General features: G+C 35.2%; 1 protein-coding gene across 1 annotated transcript; it reads right to left on the bottom strand.

The window, feature by feature from the left end:
* Positions 1 to 611: 611 nt before the first annotated feature.
* Positions 612 to 23,664, bottom strand: LOC121738650 (tryptophan 5-hydroxylase 1). The gene is made up of 10 exons (XM_042130852.1): positions 23,407 to 23,664; positions 20,407 to 20,554; positions 18,346 to 18,511; positions 17,803 to 17,853; positions 17,278 to 17,395; positions 12,515 to 12,678; positions 11,634 to 11,760; positions 9,191 to 9,423; positions 5,751 to 5,967; positions 612 to 783 (listed from the first exon to the last, which is right to left on the bottom strand). The coding sequence occupies exons 1-10, from the start codon at positions 23,662 to 23,664 to the stop codon at positions 694 to 696; spliced, it is 1,572 nt and encodes a 523-aa protein (XP_041986786.1). The 3' UTR covers positions 612 to 693.
* Positions 23,665 to 24,070: the final 406 nt, after the last annotated feature.

Genomic DNA, 24,070 nt, shown 5'->3' with positions numbered 1-24,070 from the left:
AAGCATGTAACGTATATTAATATATTATATTTGACAATTACAAAGATAATATTATATTATTATAATCCACCACAGGAATTCACTACATTTTTGGATTATTTTAATAAGTTTGAATATCTATAAACTTTATTAAATATTATTTGTCTACATTATTGTACTCAATTCTAATATAAGGGCATCCATAAAGTGCATGAATCGTTTTTAAGTATGGTAAAAAAAAATAAAAATAACGTAAGATTCTCTGTAACCACATAATATCTCAAAAAATATATTTTAGCAAAAAAATCGTATGAATAAATTATAATGCTGCAGTAATTCTAAAATTACGGTTCTACACTTATAATTATTTGATTATTATAACGATAAATTACATAACGTACTCTTGTATTAACATCTACTTTATTTATCTGATTTCAATCTGGCACCGAGACAAACCCTTGTTTGCTGCCATTCGATTTAAATATAATGTTTGTGTGTCTTATGCTTAATAAATTAAAAAGTTTTACAAAAGGCAAATTCCTTTTTCATTATTTTTCTCGTAGTTGTAATATATTCTTTAAAATGTTTTACTTTAATATCGTGATAGTACAAAATAGTTAGCCCATATAGAGCATTTTAACATGAAAATGAATCAAGAAGTGTGTTCTAAATATAATAATAAAAGCTTCAGAGCTTTGTGAAAGCTTGCGAGCTTTATTTGGCGGTTTCCGGTCGTGGCGACTGTCCGCGCTCCGAATTGGGTGAGCTTCCGCCGGATGTGCTTTGCGGACTTCTCTCGTTCACCTGCAATATTGAGACTTGAGTGAGAATAAAATCAAGTGAGTATTTTATTTGGTGATTAACCTAGAAAGTGCAATCAACACTTCGCTTCATAGTATAATATAGTATCCCCCTTACTAATAAACGCTGTATAAGCTTTGAATAGTTATACAGTGTTTTGTCTTCTTCAATCCAATTAAAAATGTCACTTGTGCGACAGGAACAAAACACTGTATAACTATTCAGAGCTTGCAACGTTTATTAGTAAGGGAGCTAATGTATAGTGATGCAATAAAACAAATTATCGGTCCCGCTGTATGCTCCCCTACAGGGTGCAACAAATCAGATTAATATCATGTACCATCGAGGAAATTGATTCCTAGGCAGTTGACAGACCCACGTCATTTCGTCGGATCATGTCTATTTTGTAATCTGTCGGCTAGGTTTCACATAACGCTACCAAATTATGTAGATCCCCCATCTGCCTACGAATTAACATCTCTGATAATAATACATTATATTATAGTTTACAGTGAAAATAACAGAAGCCTGTAAAAATGTTATGCTATCTAGTTCCGTTTTTCTGTTATATCTGAATATTCATATAAGATATTATTCGTTAGGTCAGGAAAAACGAGAATGCTTTATTTCTAAATCGGTTAATTAACACTTTTAGTAAGTCTTTATTATGATGTATACCACCGGTTTCTTCTATAACAAAACCTATGCCGAAATGAAGGCTTACTGATCTAACTAATAACACTTTCGCATTTATAACATTAGTACCTATATTGTAAATACAATATAGGTATTTCATCCTTTTTATGTAAATATTGATAAATTTCTATAGATAATAGTCAACAATAATGCACTATTTAGGTACTTAGGCCTACGAAACAAAGGTATACGCATGTTATTTTAGTTATCTAGGTTAAGGTATACTGTCCACGGCGAGAATAGTCTTATGAAGAAAATATAAATTTTATATTTTTATGTGCCATTGAAATGCTGTTATATAAATACATCTGTGACGCGGGATCGTCTGCTAAACGCTGAGGTTGGGAGACAGAATTAAAATGGAGGTTAAATCGTCAGCTGGGCGAATAGTCATTTTACGTGTGACTTCGTTGTTTACACTATTATGATGATTTTTGTTTTATTATGAGTAGGTTCACTGAAGAAATACCTTTTGTGTGGAACTTAGGTAGTACTTGTTATAAATCTTATAACAAAATTAATATAAGGTGTATAAAAATATAATAGAAAACTTGTCGTAACCGTACCGTATTTTTGGGACACAATTTATGGTTTGTCTGTATGTTACCTTTTTACTTAAAATTTGGAGATACGTCTTTATACCGGTAAAATGCTTGCGATAAACGAATCTTGGCGCCACGGAGTTGTGGGCAACATCTCGTAACTAAATAAACGAAGCTCTAGATAACTAGCTACACGTGTTATGCAGATACTTGATACTCGGGGGAGACAAAAAATAACAAACAGAATGTGATTTAAATTTAAACTAAGTTAGGAACTAACATGAAGGAATTCTCAAAATCTTTTTGGTGAGGAAATTAATTAAAGAGAGTCCATTAATTATGAGAGTGCGGTGAGAAAATCGTACCTCACGACGGGGTGTCGTACAAAAGAGGGAGTTTACGGGTGACAACTCGAAAATTGTGAGATTTTGCACACAAAAATGTGATTATTAACTTACGTTAAGCTGATAAAGCTCATTAAACGCTTAAGTGAAGTCGTCAGGTAATGAGAGAAAATTGTTCATACAGTTACTAGCGATCAGCATTTATGTCCGGTTGTTAGATAAAAAGATTGGTCGATACATCGATGTCTGTTTATTTTACTAGCACGAGAAAAACGTTCCTTGTTCCGAACCCTAGTTTTTGTGATTCCAATCCATACTAATAATATAATACATGCGAAATGTGTCTATCTGTCTGTCTCCCAAACTTCTTCATGCCCAAACTCTGAACCGATTTTGCTGTAATTTATGTGCGCTAGAGATGTGAGTCCCGAGAAAGGAGATAGGATACTTTTTATCCCGGAAAAATGCACGGTTCTCGCGATGCCGAAAAACGATGAACCAAAACGAGCGATAAACGAATTTGGGCGCAAAGCAGTTGCGGGCGTCAAGTAGGTACTTAATGTCGATATTCAATGTACCATCGAGGAAGTTGATTCCTATGCAATTGGTTATTTGGTCGAATATGTCAATTCAATGTTAATTGTGATCTGTCAGCTGGGTTTGACGTAACGCGACCAAACTACTTAGGTCCCCGATTTGCATAGGAATCAACTTCTCTGATAGTACCTAGCGGTTTAGGATATAATTATATAAAAGATATTAGTATATTTAGGACCTGTTTCACCACATCCTGATAAAGCGCTGGATAAGCTATCCACACTTTTTTGACAGATTCTGCTTACTTTGTCTATCAAGTTAAGTGGTGGAGCCTATCCTGCACTTATCAGGAAGTGGTGAAACAGGCAATATTTTATTAGTCCCGAAAAATGACATAAGAACACTACCTACTCAGGACAATCCCCACGACCGACCGAGGTAGTTTGGCCGGTCACTCAACATTACAATAATCATTCACTCAAAATATAGAGTGACATGTCCCGCGCGGCTTCGCCGTGTAAATTAAAAATTTGACGGAAACTGTACATTTTCCCAAAAAAAATTAGCAGTCCCTTCACGTGGTCTACTCTATATCTGTGCCAAATAACATAAAAAATGCTCGAATAGTTCGTGAGAGGAAACTCTTTCTAATAATTTTACCAAATTGGGAAATGGGATGATGTCCTATACACCAAAACAAAAATTTTGAAAATCGGTTAACAAACAGCGTAACTTAATCGTTGAACATAAAAAACGAACATAACACCTCCCCCATTTTGAAAGTCGCTTAAAATTGTAGTCTATGTGTTATTCTGATGTATAATCTATATTATTGAAAAGTTTCATTAAAATTAATTCATAAAATAAAATTAATTAATGTATAGTAATATAGCTTATAAATATACATCAGAATAACACATAGGCTTTGGATGTATACGTATATACGTATACATCCAAACAAACTTTCGCCTTTATAATATTAGGATGTTAATGCTTATTCTGAATCTTACTGAATTACATCATTTTTTTAACAAAGAACAGGAGAATTAGTTACATTAAATTCCTCTTTGTTTTATTTTCTTTTTCATAATACTTCATAATAAATATTTTGACGCTTCGTTAAGCAGTACCAAAGCTTCTTGGATCCCGGGAAAAATTGCTTCTACCTGACTGAATAATTTACTCATCATACTTTTAGAATCCCTTTTCATGATCTAAATCCAATATTCATCTTATATAATAATAATAATAATAATAATATCTATATACGCTTCACACCACGTCAGTCTGGCCCCGTGCTAAGTACCTGAAGGATTTGTGTTACAGGTACCAGACAACGGATATATATTTAATACTTTTTATACTATACATATATTTAAGATTTTTATTATATGATACACATATTTAAAACACATCCATGACCCAGAAACTTTGAAAAACTTTTTGTTCCGTCGGCGGGATTCGAACCCGCGACCCCCGGCTTGAGCTACCAACGCGCTCACCACTGAGCCACAGAGGTCGTCAAAATTATAAAATTCTCGTGTCACAATGTTAGGCCGCGTACTCCTCCGAAACGGCTTTACTGATTTTAACCAAATTCAGTGGGTCTGAGACGATTCTCAGACCCACTTATCAATATAATAAGCACCCAGTAGCCGATGCTACTGGGTGCTTATTATATTGATAAGTGCATTTGTTGAATAAATAATAGTAAATTATTACAACTCGAGACTGATGGCGACCATTGTTTGTGCGACGGGATAGCGATGGACGTTGCCATGGTGACATACTTATTTGGTCACTTCAATAAATTAAAACGGGCGAAATACTTTATATGGCAAAGAAACGTTTGCCGGAACAGCTAGTATTATTATAAAACTTTTTAGATTGTAATGTTTAATTAAAAATGTTTTATACAGACTTATAAATGGCTGACATAGCTCTAGGGATACTTGAATGCATGACGTCTGCAAAATGTACTATCAGAGAATTTGATTCAAAGGCCGATGGTGGACCTACGTAATTTGGTCGCGTTTACTCAAACCCAGTCGACAGGTCACAATTAATAACATTTCATTGACATAATCCGACCAACTGCCTAGGAATCAATTTCCTCGATGGTACATTTATTTTACCAAATAAAGTATCTTTCTTTCATTTCTTTTTGTTTTTTTTTTATCTTTCTTTCATTCTAGGTTAACTCATTCAATTGACATAGGTCCGCCATTTGCCTAGGAATCAATTTCTCCGATGGTACAAGGTAGGCGTTTCTTCTTAAACGTTTTATAGAAACTTTCAGAGTTTGTTACCCTATGCTTCTTTAATCCTTGATCAGGCATAGTACGATTTATCGATCACCTAGGTAATTGAAGGTTAATAGTGATTTTAGTCTTTTTCAAATTCATAAAAAATGATTATTTTTTATGAATTCATAATTTTTTTGATTACCAATATTTGTAAAACTAAACTTTTTTACTAAATAATTCATTTAGGGAAAAATCATTATTACCCCGTCTGGCGGTAGTATGGTATGGACACTATTTCCATTATACAAGAGATAATATTTTGATATTACAAATCATTATAATAAAAAATATTCATTGTCAGTTATCAGTAAATATATTAAAGTTCAAAGTATGCAGTTTCCTAATTAAAAATAGGAATAATGGAAACAAATTATAAAACGTCAGAGAGCTCCTTAACAAGCATAGGGCATAATACGACCAATTAGTTCTTAGGTGTACATTGTACAGGCAAACATTAAGACCAAAACATATTTAAAAATATTTTAATGCCTGTGCACATGAGGCCTGCTTAAGGGTTAAAAGAGTACCGATACTTCATGAATTACCTGTAACCCAGTATGCAGCATATTCGCAATCGTCTCCACATCAAGAGTAGAATCCTGCGCAGATATCTTCTTGATCGCTGAGGACACAATACAGATGTCACCTCGTAGTTCTCTCACCAAAGCCGTAATCTTCTGCGCATTGCTCAATACTTCTACGCTCTGAGTATATGGATTATAGCGAACTCCGAACGGTCTTTGGATGCTGTCAGCAAAGGCTCTGGAACAAAAAAACCACAAGTGTATAAAATAAAACTTGAGAGGTGTCAAGGGACACCCGAATGGAACGAAGTTACCTAAAAATACCTGTATTCATATACACTCAAAGTGAATATTTAAAAAAAATCAATCTATTGATGCCCAGGAATACTAACAAGGCTTCGCTGTTTGTTCTCAAAAAACTTATATTCCCTCCTAATATAAACCTTCCCTGGTCCTCCAGGAATATTAATTAAATACTAAAATTTATCAAATCGGCTTAGCCGCTCTCAAGTTAAAGTGAGGCAAGCATAAGTTAAAATTCATTTTTATTTTAAATAGAAAACCTACCTTCCTACTTCCTACCTACTTCTGCCTACTTATAGGTTTTAAAGGTATTCAGCCAAAGGCTAAGCCAATGCCGATCTGGTATGAAGATCTTCACTGTATATTGTTATTGATATTGTGACTACAAGGTCAGTAGTAACATCCTTTAGTTCATGGAAAAAGTTAATTTTGATAAAAGCCTATTCATATAAAAGATCAATGCGAAAACAAATTAAGGGTCCGTACTCAAAACCTAGATTTCACGATTACTCAATGTGCGGCGTTACTATTCCGTACAAGCAGGATCTTACCTTGATAATGAGAAATAAATAATCGGCCAAGTGCAAGTCAGACTCGCGATCGAAGGGTTCCGTACCATAGAGTAAAATTAGGCCAAAATTTGTGTTTTTTGTATAGGAGCCCCTCTGTTTTTTTTTTTTTATATTAATATTATTATTAAATATTAAATTACACATAAACTAAGGATCGTGTGAAAAATTGAAGTACCTACCTGTTGCCATAATTGATAAAGAGCAAAAAAGGCCAAAAAATTACGTTTGTTGTGTGGGGGCCCCCCTTAAATATTAATTTTATTTTGTTTTTAGTATTTGCTGTTATAGCGGCAACCAATATACATAATCTGTGAAAATTTCAACTCTCTAGCTATTACCGTTCTTGAGTTACAGCCTGGAGACATACAGACGGACAGACAACGATGTCAGAAAACGGGGTCCCGTTTTTACCCTTTGGGTATGGAACCCTAAAAACGGACACAAAAAGTGCAAAAATAGGCCAAAAATTGTGGTTTTTGGTGTGGGACTTAAATTTTTATTTTATTTTAATAATATTGTTAATTATTAAAGTACACATTATTATATTTAAGGCTTTTGTAAAAGTTTCAAGTGCCTACATATTGTCATTATTGATATCGAGAAAAAAAGGCCAAAAAATCACGTCTATTGTATGGGAGCACTCTTAAATATTATTTGGTTTTTAGTATTTGTTGTTATATCGTCAAGAGACACACACAATCTATGAAAATTTCGGAAGTCTAGCTATAGGGGTTCTTGAGATACAGCCTGGCGACACACAGGCAAACAGACAGAAAGACAGACAGACAGACGGACAGACGGACAGAAAACGAAGTCTTAGTAATATGGTCCCGTTTTTACCCCTTGGGTACGGAACCCTAAAAACTGGGAGCGCCGATCTTATGTCGTATACGCGAGTCTGACATTTTAGGGTTCTGTAGCCAAGTGGCAAAAAACGGAACCCTTACAGAATCGTCATGTCTGTCTGTCCGTCCGTATGTCACAGCCACTTTTCTCCGAAACTATAAGAGTTATACTATGGAAAATTGGTAAGTAGATGTAGTCTGTGAACCGCATTTATACCGCATTAATACCCGCATAACCGTATTAACATAAAATGTGCCCCCCCCCCCTCTACTAAAGTAGGGGCATGATAATTCTAAAAAGATATATGATGTACATTATTATAAAAACTACCAACGAAAATTGGTTTGAACGAGATCTAGCAAGGAGTTTTTTTTTATACCTTAAACCAACAAAAAAAAATTTTTTCATCTAACCTATGTGTGTGGGGTATCTATGAATAGGTTTTTAAAATCATATTGAAGTTTCATATAAATTTTTTTTTAACTTGAATACGTTTGCGAGAAGAGGTTTGAACGAAATTAATCAAGTAGTTTTTTTATACGTAATAAAAGGTAAACCTTAAATAGACTTTCATTAAATCAACTGAAACATACAAATAAATCAAAACCCTTTTAATTTCATAAAAATAAACCTTATTGCTGCTGCGGAACCCTTTACGGGCGAGTCCAACTCGCACTTGGCCGGTTTTTACTCCTCCAAAAAGTACACAACGCTTCTAAAGATTCGAAGTAGTCACTTAAGAAGCCGGGCTTCTGGCATTCATCGTCTGATAATTAATAAGGTTAATTAACATTTTATGTAGGAATAAAGTAGCCAAGTTTCCTAACTAACACTATATTTTCTGAAAAGAGTTTAAAGCTTCGCTGTATTAAATCTATTTTGTCATATTATATTCCTTCGCATACCCTCATTTCCCTGCAAATCACCTTCTGATCGAAATTCGCAACAATCACAGTATCCGTTGTAAATTCGCATCGCGTGAACACGGTATCGTGTACACACACTTATCGTATGTTGAAGTTACGATGAATGTTTTACGAGCAGCCGCCTGACGCCTTAGATATAGTGCAGTAATAAACCCCCACTTTCATTATCATAAAACAACACTAAAGTGAACCTGAGAGTGCTAGAGCTTTAAATTAAAGCCTATTTCCAGGCTTCGGAAAATGAGACAGCTTTTATCAAAGATTGATGTAATTAGTTTAAAACTTTCGTACGAATTTTAGGATACAGAAAGTTAGTTTCATAGATTCAAAAGTGGTTCGTATTCCTAAAGTATTATAACAACTCCACACCGATTTCGGTGACTGCGGCCGGATTCATTAAAACCAGACCAGTTAAGCAGGAGTAATTTTAAATTGCCCAAGTGTGTTCGCAGTATACAAGAGCACTCTCTATTCTTTTACTCTGATAAGCCAGTGGGACGGACGACCAACGCGACTGGCGAGAGATTAGGCGCGGGACCGACTTTTTAAAATGCTTATTCGACGCATGGATCATCTTACTTATCAGACAATTAGGTGATTAGCCTACATTTTCCTGACATAACTTAGAAATAGTACGTTTGCAACGCGGGAATCGAACCTACGATCTCCGAATCGAGAGCCATGCAAACCTTAACTTGATATAACCCGATTAAATAACGTGGGTCCACTATCTCTTCATGAATCGATTTCTCAGATGGTGTACCATCATAATATAGACTGTACACAACTTTAAGATCTCTCATCTTGTAGTCACCTCATCTTCTCCTTAGCCTCTTCAAACGAGTCGGTGTAATAGTACGCATTCTGGTAAGACGTGATGATGCACTCTTCATTCACAGTGACATCAGGATCAAACCGCTTGATCTTCTCCGGAGTGCAGAGGGCATGCTGAAGTTCAGCTACGGAGGACAGAAGACCAGCGCCGTAGACTCGGAAGGAGCCGTCCTCTTGGCGACATAAGCCGAACTCGACGGTAAAAAAGTAGAGCTGGAAAGAGATAAAGATATTTTACTCGATAACATCTGTAAATTTGTTTTTTAAATTGCAAAACTGCCATGATGGCAAAGCAGCCTTAGGCTGAAGTCTTGAAAACAGCGGGCAGCGGGGCGGGAGCGCGGCGGCGCAGCGCGTGACAATGTATAGAATTATATGGATAAGCCGTCTAGTACGCCTCGGTTTTAAAGCCCTGTCCATTTTAATCTATACATTACCGCTACCGTTTCCGCCTTGCTAGTAGCTAGCATGAGTAATCGAAGATAATACAGTTCGCAATCCCGTGTATTAATTGGTCTCTCATAGGTAGAGTATAATAATTGCATTATGTGACATTCAAGATCATCCAATTTCTTATCATGAAGATTGGCTTAGCATTACTATACGTAGAACAGACTTAATCATTTTAGGCACTAGAAATTTAATCTTCAAGTATACTTAGATTCGTTTCTAATGATACCCAATACAATATACCTATCTAGATCTTTTTGCATTTTTTTAGATAATTATTTCGGCTGCCAAACGTAGTCGCACACACTTGCGCATTTCATACATCATTACATTTGGCTTGATCTTGATCTTGACTTTGCACGTGATCCCACGTGATCGCATGACAATAATCTGACAGCTGCGTGTCACCTGCGAACACTCGTCACGCGCCACGCTAAAAGCGGAACTATCTAATCAAGTGTTTAAAATATTACGTCTACTTGGAATGTTTGGTAATTACCTGTGTCGTCACAATGAAACGACAATTTATGAGAAAAGCTGAAAATACTCGCAGCAATGCGTAATAAAGTATGTTTTGTACAATTTTCAGGAATAAAGCACTTTTTCCAACATAAAAATTTGTTAAGCTGTTTAAAAGTTAAGGGATATTGGACTGACATTCACAATATTATTAGTAAGTATGGATTATTTAGCCTGTGATTAGCCCATTGTGATTACTGTAAAATAATATTAAGCAATGACCTAACCCTTATTTATTTTAACCTACAAAAATACTTAAGCTAAATTAACTACGTGTGTTCTCACTCAGCTCCCACACATAACTGCGAAGTCGCACGTATCGCAAATATGCTGCAACAAAATTCATAATAAAAATTACATTACGATGCGATGCGAATTCGCAGGTTTGTGTGAGAGCCCTGACTCTTTATTCACTTTAGAAAATATCTCAGTTATTTCATGCTAACCACGAGGTAAAGAGAGCATACTCAAGTAACTAACATCAATAGTGAGATTACCATAACTGATATTTCAGCAACGTTTATTCAAAACACGTCTTTCTTTGAAACCGTAGCTTCAGAATTAGATTCTAGAGATATTCTTTGCATACGAAGTACTGTGAAATGTTCGGCGATTTCAATTTACGATCGCAAAAGTGAAAGGTTTTTGGAATTTAGAATTTTAGATGAAAATATAAAGTTTCTTTCTTAACCTTTTTCTTAGTTTTATCTTGTCTTAAAAAGGCTTAGAAATCATAATAATAATTGAACTCGGCTCGAATTAGCATAGTATAAAAGTAAAAAAATAAAGACTGAATACTGGAAAAGATTTAATCATACACTCCATACAATATTTTCCGTCAAATTCATCATTCAATTAAAGTTAATGAATCATTAATTAATGTCTCTGGATATGGATGCAAGTAATAAGTGATATTGCCAGCTACTGTATTAATTCTGTCAGAGATATCAATCCATAAGATGGCGGACCTACGTAATATGGTTATCAAGCACTGCCGACAAATTACTACTAAGACTAAGATTACACGATCAGTCTGGCATTAGTTCAGTCCATCTGTCTCAGATTGACGTCAGAATGATGGCCGGAAAGAACATAATAAAAAAAATGATCAGTCAGTCGCACGATTACACGATCATTCTTTCGTCAGTATGGATCAGACTGACGGACTGAACTGATGCCAGACCGTGGAACCCTAGTCTATCATTAGCTTGACGTAAACAGACCAAATAATGTAGGTCCGCCATGTGTCGATGAATCAACTTCTATAATAGTACAATTATCGAGGAAATTGATTCATAGACAGTTGATGGACCTACTTCTTTGGTCGGATCATATCAATTCAATGTTAATTGTGATCTGTCGTCTGGGTTTGATAATAACGCAACCAAACTACTTAGGTTAGGTTAGGTCCCGCATCGATGAGTCAACTTCTCTGATAGTACAACAGGACTTACCGTAGCCAACTTGTCGATATCATCATCGCTGGCGCCCAATGACGCCAGACCGAGCTCCTGCGAAAACTGCGCGAAGCTGGGGTTAGCCAGCAACGGCATGTGGCCGAGCAGCTCGTGGCAGCAGTCCCTGGAAAATTAACACTTTGATAATTTGGCTGTAGCGATATCGATTTTTCTCAGCAATAACTAAAGCTAAGAAATTTAAGTTCATTGTTAGTATTCATCATGCCCTTGTCTTTGAATTACCCATAGCATAATACGATTCGTCAACTTTTATAACACATAATAATCAATTAAAAAAACCTCTGTAAAACAAGGGATTCTATTTTGCCAACAAAGGAGAGTGATTTAAGCTTCCAACATATTTTGTACATAGATTGGTTCAAGCATACACTTTAATTTGCCTATTGCTCATATGAAATGTATTTATGCTTTTTAAATTAAGCGACAAAACCATTTTGTCGCTTACGTCTTTTCAATTTTTTGCTGTTCCATTGCTTGTATTCTATGAGAAGCCGGGCCGACCTCTCATAGAAAACGAGCAATCTAAAACATATCCAACACGGTTTTTTACTTTAACGCGGCGTCACCTTAAGCGATTGCTAAGCTTTTAATCGCGGGCTTTGAGTGCGGCGAGCGAATCGAGAAATGCCGTAACAAAAAAAACCTAACACGTTTAGTTCCACCACAGTTATGCGTCAACACTCAATAGGTTGGTTTACTTTCATACTAGCTTTTATAGGTTTTTCACTCCAAAGAAACACCATACATAATATACTCGTAACAACGACACTGCTTTTCCAAAAAGTTGGAATAATATCAGTGGGCCATTGCTACAAGGCATTATAAGATAGAATATATTTCAAAACTCATCTACTCACGGTTCAGGCGTATAGAACGGATCGGAAGAGTGGCGGATGTACTGCGTGCAATGGAACACTCTGAAGGCGAGTCCAGAGAGGAAGTCCCGAGGTGAGAGGTACCCAGCTACTGGACGCAGCTGGAACCCGGTCTTGCGCTTCAGGAACGCGCTTACGTCCTCTAACTGAAAATAATAGGTTGTATTAAGAGTAGGAAGCATAATATTTTACACTAATATTAGGTAAATGCTAAAAGCCGGTAATGCACCTGCAAATTTCCTGATGTTGCGAGAGTCCATGGGCGACTCTGTTGCTCGACTGTGTTGTCTCGACTGTTTGCTCGTTTTCCCCCTAATTTTATATAAAAAATGTGTGTGTCTGTCTGTTACCTCTTCACGCTTAAGCCGCTGAATCGATTTCGATGAAATTTGGTATCGTGTTGTAGGAAACATCTAGTATAGTAAAATTCTCATAATATTATTACTATTAGAGTATCCAAACCCTTGGTAGGTAGGTATACTTGTAGGTGCGAAGTTCAAAAAGTGTATTTGAAAATATATTTTTCGAATAAAAATTCTATTTGGGTTTGAGAGAATTGAATGCATAGACGGGTAGCAGACCTACATTATTTTGTCTGATTATATTAAGCCCAGTTAACAGATTATGACATTGACTTGACATAACCCGACCAAGTAACGTAGATCCGCAATCTGTATCTATATCAATTTCTCGGACAGGTAAACTTAGTTCCGATTACAAGTTCATTCACATTGTGCTATCTAGTGATATTTCCTTCAAACAAATCTTTAAATCTTCTGTTGTTAAAATTTTTATTTTAAAAAATCTTAATATATCGTGAATAATATAATTACAGTAGTAATACCGATGATGATGAGATCTATTATGCAAGGAAATTTTATTAAACTTTAAAAAAGTAACAAAACTGTGAACATAACGCCCTCTGTTAAAAAATGTTTAATAGCTGCTTAGTACGCCATCTAGTGATATTTTTTTATAACATTACGCCCTCTATACTTTTACATCGAAAGCTCGATGTACCACACAGCCTTTTTAAACCCTCTACCATCCATAAAGAACCAAACATTATGATTTGATTCCTACAGCCAAGTTTAATTATTTTTTGAAACAATAAATTTTATTGTTGTACAAAATATTCTAAAGTAATGGTATATAGAGATAATCTCTACCTCAAGCCACAATAAATTCTTTAATATTAATAATATCTTCAAACAGTTGAATTTATCTACTTAAATGCCCTTTTGTTTAAGTTACAGAGCTGAGGAAAAACGAAGAACTTAATAATTATCGTTTTCTGAAAATACGATCAACAGACATATAGACAGACACATAATTATTTTCTATTTAATCTTTTTTTAGACATCGATTAAATTTATCAAAGTATTCTTCCAAACAGAGTATTATCACAGAAAATTTTTAGCCATTTAAGACTTAGCTCATACAGAGGGCACTGAATGTCCGCTGAATCGCGCTATCACATACTATTTTGAAACATACAAGAGATATTGCGTTTCTAATGCCTTCAGATAGAAATATTTTTGAAACAATAAGCAGTGCATTTAGTAATTTTTGAATCAAATACTCTAATTTTACACTAGAGTATTTGGTAACATATAAAATTTCCTATATGCTGGAAAGGGAATTATTTTCAGCGATTGGGGGCTAGATAAATAATATAAACTTAATTTTAATACACCGAGCCTCTTACGCTATGGGTAAAGCAAAACGAGCGTAATTTGTGAGTTGTGAGTCGCAGAATTTCTGCTGCATTCAGTTTCATACAAAAGTCCTGTTTGATTCACACGGCGACGCAAAATGAGTTCTCTGCCGCCTCACATACATTATTCCGACCGAATTCAGTTCGCAGGAAGCGAGGACAGTGTAGCCAACTATGGGGATTTCCTACTAAATTTAGTGGTTTTTAGGGGTAATTTGGGGATATTTTTGGGGGTAAAATTTTTGCAGCGTAAATGTAATATACCTACGTATAATATGTATATTCACATATTTCGTTTTTATTAAGTACTATTATTATAATTTTTATTTCTTTTATACTTACTTAATTATTCTTACTTCACTACCATTTTAATTATTATATAATCATATTTTAGTATAATTTTTTAATTGAATACATGATACAAAATACACTTTTTTTAATTAAACTTATATTTTGCATAATATTTAAAAAGGTCCAATCATCGTCTTTCCTTGTTATGTGGATTTACCCAGTTTCTCTTCCATTGCACGACACAAACACCTGGTATAAAATATGTTGGACAGCAACCTAATAAAATGCACTCGTCTGGCAGCCCAACATATTTCTGCGACTGAAATTCTGCGACTCACAACTCTTAAAACTACGCTTGTGTGGCAGTCCAACAGAATTTCTGCCAACAGAAATTCTGCGACTCACAACTCACAAATTACACTCATTTGGCTTGACCCTATCACAAGTAAGGTCATTCAGACTGCAAAGAGTGCCACAGACAAACTTAAGGTACAGTCGCCATATTATATCGTCCCCTTTTTTTGAAAACGTTCTAAAAAAATAAAATAAAATACTACAGCTATAAATCAAACATCAAACTTTAGCTTCACTATTCCTTTATTCTTAAAAATAATCAAAAATGCGTTAACGTTTTCAGGAAAAGTTTAAAAGTAAATTTAACAAAGATACTCCTATTTTCATAATTTATTTTTGGGCTCCTAATTCCGTCCCTTTAATATAAATATATTAAAGGGATAAATAGAATATATTTATTTTTAGTATTTGTTGTTGTAGCGGCAACAGAATATATGTAACACAATTCCTGAAAAATTCAGAAGTCTAGCTATAGCGGTTCTTGAGATAGAGCCTGGAGACAGACAGACGGACAGATAACGAAGTTTCAGTAACAAGGTCCCATTTTTACCTTTTGGGTACGGAACCCTAAAAAAAACATATTTTTCTACAGTTTCAAGCAAAACGAACTGATAGGTATAAACGTTCGAGATCCATTTGCTGTTTGAGATCCTAATACCGTCTTGGGGACGATATTAGGTTCATGTAAGGGGACGATATTAGGTAAAGCCATAATTTAATTATTCCTTCCTCATGGTGCAGTCAAGTGAAAATAATTAAACCTTGACGATGAAAAATTGAGAATTTTCATAACTTTATAAAGTTTTTAGGTCTGAAATTCCCGTGTAGCCAGGAACAACGTTCTCTTGTCTTCTCAAAGCTAAGACCAGTGCTCTTGTTGTTATTGTGTGGCTAAAATTATTAAGTATAAGTTATTTAATTATTTAAATCTCATTTACCATTCATCATAAAGCAATAAACATTTCACAATATACACACCTTATAGTAACATTTACAGCCGTACTAGTATTTAACATGTCACAGCTGCCTATTAAAATATTTAAAGAAATGTGAACATACCCGTAGCGCCCTCTATTGAAAAATGTTTAAGTAAATTAGTACGCCACCTAGTTATATTATTTTCGTCATAACAATACGCCCTCTATACTTTTACATCCAAAGCTCGAAGCATACTACACAGCTATAATTTTAAACCCTATATCATCTCTACAGAACCAAACATTATGATTTATGACTTAATTTCTACAGCCAAGTTTTAATTCTCTTTCTAAAAATTAATAATAATTGTACTAAATGCTACAAAATACCCTAAAATAATATTATCTCTAAAGCCTTCAAATATCTTCAAACGGTTGAATTTACTCAAATACCTTTTTATTTAACTTACAGAGCTGAGGAAAAACTAAGAATTTATATAAAATATCATGTGTAAATATACACATGATATTTTATTTCATATTTTACAGACACAATATAATTTTCTATTACATATTTTTTAGATATTGACACAATTAATCAAAGTGTTCTTCCAAACAGAGCATTTAGAAAAAATTTAGCCATATCATACTTAGCTCACACAGAGGGCATTGAATGTCCGCTGAATCGCGCTATCACATGCTATTTTGAAACATACAAGAGATATTGCATTTCTAAAGTCGTTAGTCTATATTTTTGAAACGGTAGGCAGTGCATTTAGTAATTTTTGAATCAAATACTCTAACTTGCAGTAGAGTATTTGGTAAGATATTATAATATACCGAGAACCAAATAACTGCGTTCATCAAGACGTGACAACTTCAATTTAAAGTAACAAAAAATCCTATTGTATTTGATACAGTGTCACTATTCATTATCATGCTTAAACCCATTAATTCTTTGCTCGTTTAGGCTGCAGAATGAGCCAAACAATTTATTCATACTGGATCTCGAAAACCCTGACCATATTAATTTTCTCTCTTCATCTGATAAGAAATAATAGTCCTTATATTGTTCTTATTAATCCATGACGAAAAACAGTGGTGTTGTTAGTTCGCCTTGTCTATGTGTATGTGTATGAGTGTGTATGTCAGTGGCATAGTAGCATCTGAACGGTAAAGCAATTTTATATGTTCCCTACGACAGTAAATCCCGTGAGGAACAGAGGTCTTTAATCCTCCCCAAACCAAGACCAGCGGTCTTACCTCTACTTTTCTTTCTTTGTTTCTTTCTTTCTCTAAGGGCCATTTCAGACCTCAACGTGACGCGTAGATGCATTTCTAAATTTGTACTGAAATTACAGATTCGTGTGCGTGAGACGTCTTGCAAATCTGTTAAATACATACAAATTTAAAAACTCATCTACGCGTCGCGTTGCGGTCTAAATTGAACCTAACAAGTAGCTTACCTGAGGCAGGTTGTCCTCTCTGTAGCCACAGTATTTCACGAGCTGGGGCCAGTTCTCTAAGTATTCTGCACACGCGTGCTTTAGGTATAGTTTGTGCAGCTCCCGAAATACTATGCCCCTGCGAAGTAAATAATATTGTAGATCTTATTAGGAACATTTTGATGTTGATGCCGCCATTCTTCTTTTTTTACATTTCTACATAAAAACAAAGATGGTCGACCACTATTAGCTAATTAGTGGTATCGATAAGTGAAGAAGCTTGTTACAGTTTTAAAAATATACTATGCTTTCTCAGCACACACTTTAAACTTTTATATAAACTTCAAAAAACAGATACATTTTACACCATTATTGAAAAGACACACAATTTCATAAATTAATATAACACCTTAGAAAACAGTATTTCAAGAATTTAATTTCTACTAACTGTAGCCCGCGTCTTCGTCCGTGTCAGCATAGTATCTGATCCTTATGGGATCTGGTTGTAATAGATTTATGCCAATAGGAATATAATGCATCACTTACCAAGTTTTGATCTCGACATCCGTATATTGAACTTTTGGAATAGGTTGACCGCTGCACAAAAAATGCGATTCTGATTTATGAGTTAACTGATAACGAATAAGTAGAATATAATCAACAAGGTTTCCTTATAAAACTACTTATTGCCGAGTACAATCTTAAAAACATCCTCTTTCGGTTGTATCACGGGGAGTGCTCTGAGGAATTCTTCGGAATCGTACCTCCTGCAACTTTTCGCCATCACCTTGATGAGTGGCAGTCTTCCACCTTGCGTTTTTCGCGTACTTTCCGCCGCGCACTGAAATATTCTGGAACTAACTGTCTTTAACAGTACTTCCAGACCATTACGACCTGCAAACCTTCAAGAAAAGAGCGTACTACCTCTTTAAAGGCCAGCAACGCTCCTGCAGCTCTACTAATGTTGCGATTGTCCATGGGCGACGGTACTTGCTTTCCATCAGGTGACCCGATTGCTTATTTGCCCCCTTATCTTATAAAAAATCCTATACATAATAATAATAATATTATTCTCATCATTTCACTCACTATTTATAATTATTGGCGATGGCGGCGAATTGCTCCCGTCGCTTGCGGTAGACCGGGTCCTTGAATCCTGGATGATCTGCGTCCAGCTCAGAACCGTACATAAGAACATTCTGAGCTCGGTCCAGGTCCGATATCTTGCGGGGGAACCAGTGCATCTCACCAAAATCTAGGAAGAAGGATATCTTATGAATATTGTGATTTGCGATCTTGGCGATTGCGGAGGGAACTTCTAGTGCCATTTTACTTTTTTGTGATTTTTATGTGTGCAAACACTCTGGAATTTCCCCATACAAAAGTAAAAAAAAAAACTCTTTCAGCGCTGCTGCTACAGCAAACTCTATGTAAGGGACACATTATCACTTAATTTTGATACATATTGCATAAATATTTTTAACTACGAAAATCAAAAATAGGATTTTAATAATCACTAATCAATTGACAAGTAAATCGTAAATCATCAGTGCGTTACTGTAATAAGATACTAAACACATAATATTTGCTGACTACTCTAGATAGAGATACGATAAAAAACCAAGAGAACTAAAAGACATAGAGAAACGTCTATGTACTGTCGAAAATACTGAATAGACGAAAAAAATGCTGGAGTTCAGAATAACAAGACCACCAGAATGTTTTAAAGGAGCTTACAACCTGCGGCCCGCCGGGACTTTATCCGTGGCACCCATGAAGTTAATAAACATTTAGTTATAAACATTTTGAATTTCATGCCCGACGTCTAAATAGTGCAAAGTTTCTCCACTTTGAAATCGCTAGTTTTGAAGAATGTTATTTTGCTGTGGCCCGCTTCACCAATACCTAAACCGGTTTGAGACCCGTATAAAAAAAGGTTGAGTACCACTACCACTGTTTTAGAGTGTAACAGATTGTATAGATTTGTTTTTGAAGCCACCAGCAAAGCTCAATGAATTAAACATTGAATCACCTTATTCGAAGCGTTAAAAGATTGCGAAAATGTACTGAATCGTATCGTATTGCTTTTTAGTACATTCTGCTTCCTCCTTATATCCATACAAATATTATAAATGCGAAAGTGTATCTGTCTGTCTGTTACCTCTTCACGCTCAAACCATTTTGCTGAAATTTGGTACGGAGACATAGGATACTTTTTATCCCAAAATAATGTACGGTTCCCGCGCGATAAACGCATTTTAGGCGCAACGGAGTTGCGGGCATTATTCCAGTTAACCATAAATTAATAATCCACCAAAATATTTTTATCCTCTGAAAGAGTAGTCTTGTTTTTAGACATAAAAACTATTACTCAAGTTTCATGCCAGAAAAAACAAGTTATATCTTATTTTTCTTATTCCCGTATATTCCATATATTCTCCATGACTAATAAAATAGGCATTTTAAAAGAAAAGGGCGTAACAGATGGATAGACAAATCTATATACGAACATACCGATAGACATACTTACTTACTTCCACTCATTATTATTACGGAGGTCTTTGCCCAGATGTGGGACAGTATAAGCTAATAATAATATAAAAATTGAGTTACAAAATTTCACCCGAACATACATAATATTATACTAACATATAACATACAGAGCAAGTTAAATACAAGCTTTAAAAAAAATAAAATACGTCTGGTACTCGGGTCTCAGGGAATGCCGCGGTAAAGCAATAGCAATAGCATAGCATTTTTATCAATTTATGCAATTATAATTCGCATACAACTAGTAGTCGCACGCACACAAAAGAAGAAGTCTGGCAACGCCACAGTGTCCGTCAGGGGTGTTAGGTTCTTAATTTCGTCGCCGCGCTCAAAGACCGCGATATATGCAATCATAATATGATTCACTTTTTCAAAATCGCAAAATGGTCACTCTGCTTGTAATTCATGTCTAGTTCGTAGGAATTTGACATTCGTCAGTTTGACAGTTTTGACATTTCTTTTTCTGAATTGAATTAAGAGGATTTGCAAAATGTGACCATTTTAGGTCCGCTGATGGCTAGATCGCGGCACCTGGTGGCAATTAGAATTTCAACAACCCTCATAGCTTAATTATTAAGCCTTAATATTATAATCACGTACCGAAGCTCGCAGCGGCCGACAGCGGCGTAGGTGGTGGGAACTCCTCCTGCGACGAAACCACCTCGAAGTCAGGCACCTCGCGTTTCATCATCCGCTTCAGTTGCTCCATCCGACGAGAGTCGCACTCCACGTCGACTAGGATGTCCGACTAGAAAAAAATAGGTACGTTACAGGACTACAGGTTTTTTTTAACAGACTTCACATAAAGGAGGTTACAACAATTTTGAAGCGGTTTTACCACAATTATAGAAGTTTCACCTTTTTAAAATACTATTATTTTTAATAGGGTCGGGCTTAAGGATGTCCCCCGACGTCACATCTTTTTAACTGACTTCAATAAAAGGAGGATATCAATTCGACCAGCATGTATGTAATATTTTCAGAACTGCCCAGTTTTCGTTAATATATCAGCGATTGAACAAATGTGACTTTCAAAAATGTTTGTAAGTATGTATTTTTTTAAATTTGTGTTCGCATATCTCCGGAACTTCAAGTCCGATTTAAGTAATTTGTAGGTATTGATCAATTTAGGAAATACTGCAAGTTTCGTCAAAATCGTTTCAATAGTTTTTGAGATAGGGAATTTTAATTTTCAATTACGTAGATACAATTTTGAAGTTTTATCTTTTAAAAATACTTCGTCCGCGTTAGTATAGTAGATCACGTCCTAAATATTATTTATTGTACAAAAATATTCAATGTACAGCATTGACTTTCCTACGATTTTATTATATATAGATGTTCCGCGCGGCTTCGCTTGCGTAATTTAGAAATTTCTCGCGACCGTACATTTTTCCGCAAAAAAATAGCCTATGTCCTTTAACGTAGTCTATTCTTCATGTTAGCCAAATAACATAAAAATTGTTCCAGTAGTTCTTGAGAATCTTAAGATAATAAGCAATTTCATATAATTTCCCCCGTTTTTTCCACATTTTCCTCTATTTCTTAGATCCTATTAGTCGTAGAATAATTAAATATAGCCTATGGCCTTTTTCGATAAATAGGCTATCTAACACTGAAATAATTTTTCAAATCGGACCAGTAGTTCCTGAGATAAGCGCGTTCAAATAATTTCCCCCCGTTTTTTCCACACTTTCCTCTATTTCTTCACCTTCTTCAAGAAATGGAATATCTTACACTGACAGATTTTTTAAATCGGACCAGTAGTTCCTGAGATTAGCGCGTTCAAATAAGCCCTTTCATATAATTTCCCCCGTTTTTTCCACATTCTCCACTATTTCTTCGCTCCTATTAGTCTTAGCGTGATAAAATATAGCCAGCCTTTCTCGATCAATGGGCTATCTAACACTGAAAGAATTTTTCAAATCAGACCGGTAGTTCCTGAGATTAGCGCGTTCAAATAAGCCCTTTCAAATAATTTCCCCCCGTTTTTTTCCACATTTTCCTCTATTTCTTCGTTTCTATTAGTCTGAGCGTGATAAAATATAGCCTTTAGCCTTTCTCGATAAATGGGCTATCTAACACTGAAAGAATTTTTCAAATCGGACCAGTAGTTCCTGAGATTAGCGCGTTCAAACAAACAAACAAACAAACTAACAAACTCTGCAGAATTATAATATTAGTAAGTATAGATTAGGACCGATAATAATTAGACATAATTGATATTTCATATTATTTCTGAACGACTTTTTGTATGACGCATGCATTGCACTATTAGAATCAGTATGAGATATTATACATATTTTTCTGTCCCTATCCTACTTTAATCACAGATGATGATGATGAATCAACTAAATAAATACTGGCTAAGGGGAAGTCGTCTTTAACAATTCTACTCCCAAAAATATGGGAGTAGAATTCTTAAAGACGGAGCAGATTGTGCAACACATCAAGTGATCCATATGCTCATTTTTTGGATTATTTCATAAAGTAGTACGACAGTTACCGGCCGATTGACACAAGGCACCAATGAAATCAGGGCCCCCGTAAGGTCTACTGGCGCCTGTGTGCAAAAAAAGGGTTTTTTGCGTCTCTTTAGGCAAATTTTTTGGGTTCATGGTTTTGGCGCCCCTAAAGATGACGATTTGGCGCCCTTAGAGGATGGCGCCCGTGTGCTTTGCACACATTGCACATATAGTAGCAGGGGCCCTAAACGAAATGAAATGAAAGGAAATGAAAATCTTATTATTTCCAAACTGGTTAAAAATTAGCACTTATAGAACGTCTACATGAGGCCTACCGCTGGATCAGGAAGTACCCGGCGAGAAGAACCGGCGTATGAAATTCGCAAAAATTGTTCTTTTTAAAAAAACTTCCTTTTGCATGATTTGCTTTGTTACAAAAGCTAGGTAAATTTTACAAGTAACATTTAATCTCTTAACAACAATTCGCAATGGCAATATTTTATCAACTAAATAAACGGGCAAGTTTTTTTATTCCAATAAAAGAAATCTGTTGAGAAGCTATTTAAATTTTTCTGAATAATTACAATCTCAATGAAATAACTTTTCTGAGTTTTGTTGATTTACCGCGAAGCTTGATTGGTATTTTTAAGTTTTCTTGTCTTTTACTAAAGTGTTGGGTAATCGAGGGACATAATATACGTAAATTTAAAAAAATGACATTCTGTGCTCCGTTATTTCGATTATAGTATGAAATCCAATTCCAATTAACATAGTATATTTTTCAGTATGATTACAAATACTCATAAAAGCTCGGGTACTTTTGCCGTCTCCGCAAAGATCGCTATGCATTTTTATTACGATGTTAACAATGGGAACCGTACATTTAGTTATAATAAAACGAAAGAAGCATAGGATTCTTTCGTTGTTTCGTGTTGATAGCGACACGAAACAACTCTTATCTCTTCGTGCTCTTAAATCAAAATCAGCATAGTATATTTCACCGATCAATTTTTTACTTATATATGAGTATAATTATAGTACTATCGTGTAATAATGAAGAATTAAAAATACTTTTATTCAAACTTTGCTTTTGAAAAAATAAATAATTTTAAATTGAGGAAGTTATTATACTCACAGCGGAGGCTTCCATCGCGGATTTCCTGGACTCAATATGGAGGACGTTGATTCCAAGGTCTTGGAAGACTGACAGGACCCTCACTAGCCCCCCAACTTGGTTCTTCACGGTGAAGATGACAGAGATCCTCTCACCCTCATGATACTGCTGCGCCTGGATCTCCGCGAGCTTCGGATGATGATGCTCGTTCTTGACCTGCCAGTCTGAGCCGTTACGGTAGAGCCATAATCCCAAAAGACACTTTCCTGAACCACTCATTTTTTAAGACAATATATTTTTTTTTGATAAATAAATTGGAAGATCATAAAACAAATAATTGTTTTTTTGGAAGTTACGACTTAGAATACCAATGAAATTAAACTAGAAAGCTTTTTTTTGGAAGTGGACGTTAGGATGTCTGTGTGTTACTGTGGCCCCGTCGTCTCCTCTTCGCCTTATAAAGAGAAGAGGTGTGGGAGATAGAGGAGGGTGGGTGTATTTGATTGGCTGAATCAACTGTTCTCTGTTACTTGGAAAATCTTTCCAACAGTTAAGTCACGAACACACTTATTCGATATTGTAATTTTATATATTTTGTTACACTTTTTTAATGTTTAAATTGTGATTTAAGCTATAACTGAAATATTTTATTTTAGATTGCATTTAATGTAATATTTATAAAGCA

This window comes from Aricia agestis, chromosome Z, assembly GCF_905147365.1.
Source record: "Aricia agestis chromosome Z, ilAriAges1.1, whole genome shotgun sequence".
Lineage (NCBI taxonomy): Eukaryota > Metazoa > Arthropoda > Insecta > Lepidoptera > Lycaenidae > Aricia > Aricia agestis.
Note: the sequence above shows the minus strand (reverse complement) of the source record. Positions and strands in the feature narration are given on the sequence as shown.

Coding starts and splice junctions, on each gene's coding strand:
- LOC121738650 (XM_042130852.1), bottom strand. CDS start 23,664: ATGAGTGGTTCAGGAAAGTGTCTTTTGGGATTATGGCTCTACCGTAAC. Junction 20,555..23,406: donor CCGCGATGGAAGCCTCCGCT/GTGAGTATAATA, acceptor ATTTTTTTCTAG/TCGGACATCCTAGTCGACGT. Junction 9,424..11,633: donor ATATCGACAAGTTGGCTACG/GTAAGTCCTGTT, acceptor ATCTCTTTCCAG/CTCTACTTTTTTACCGTCGA.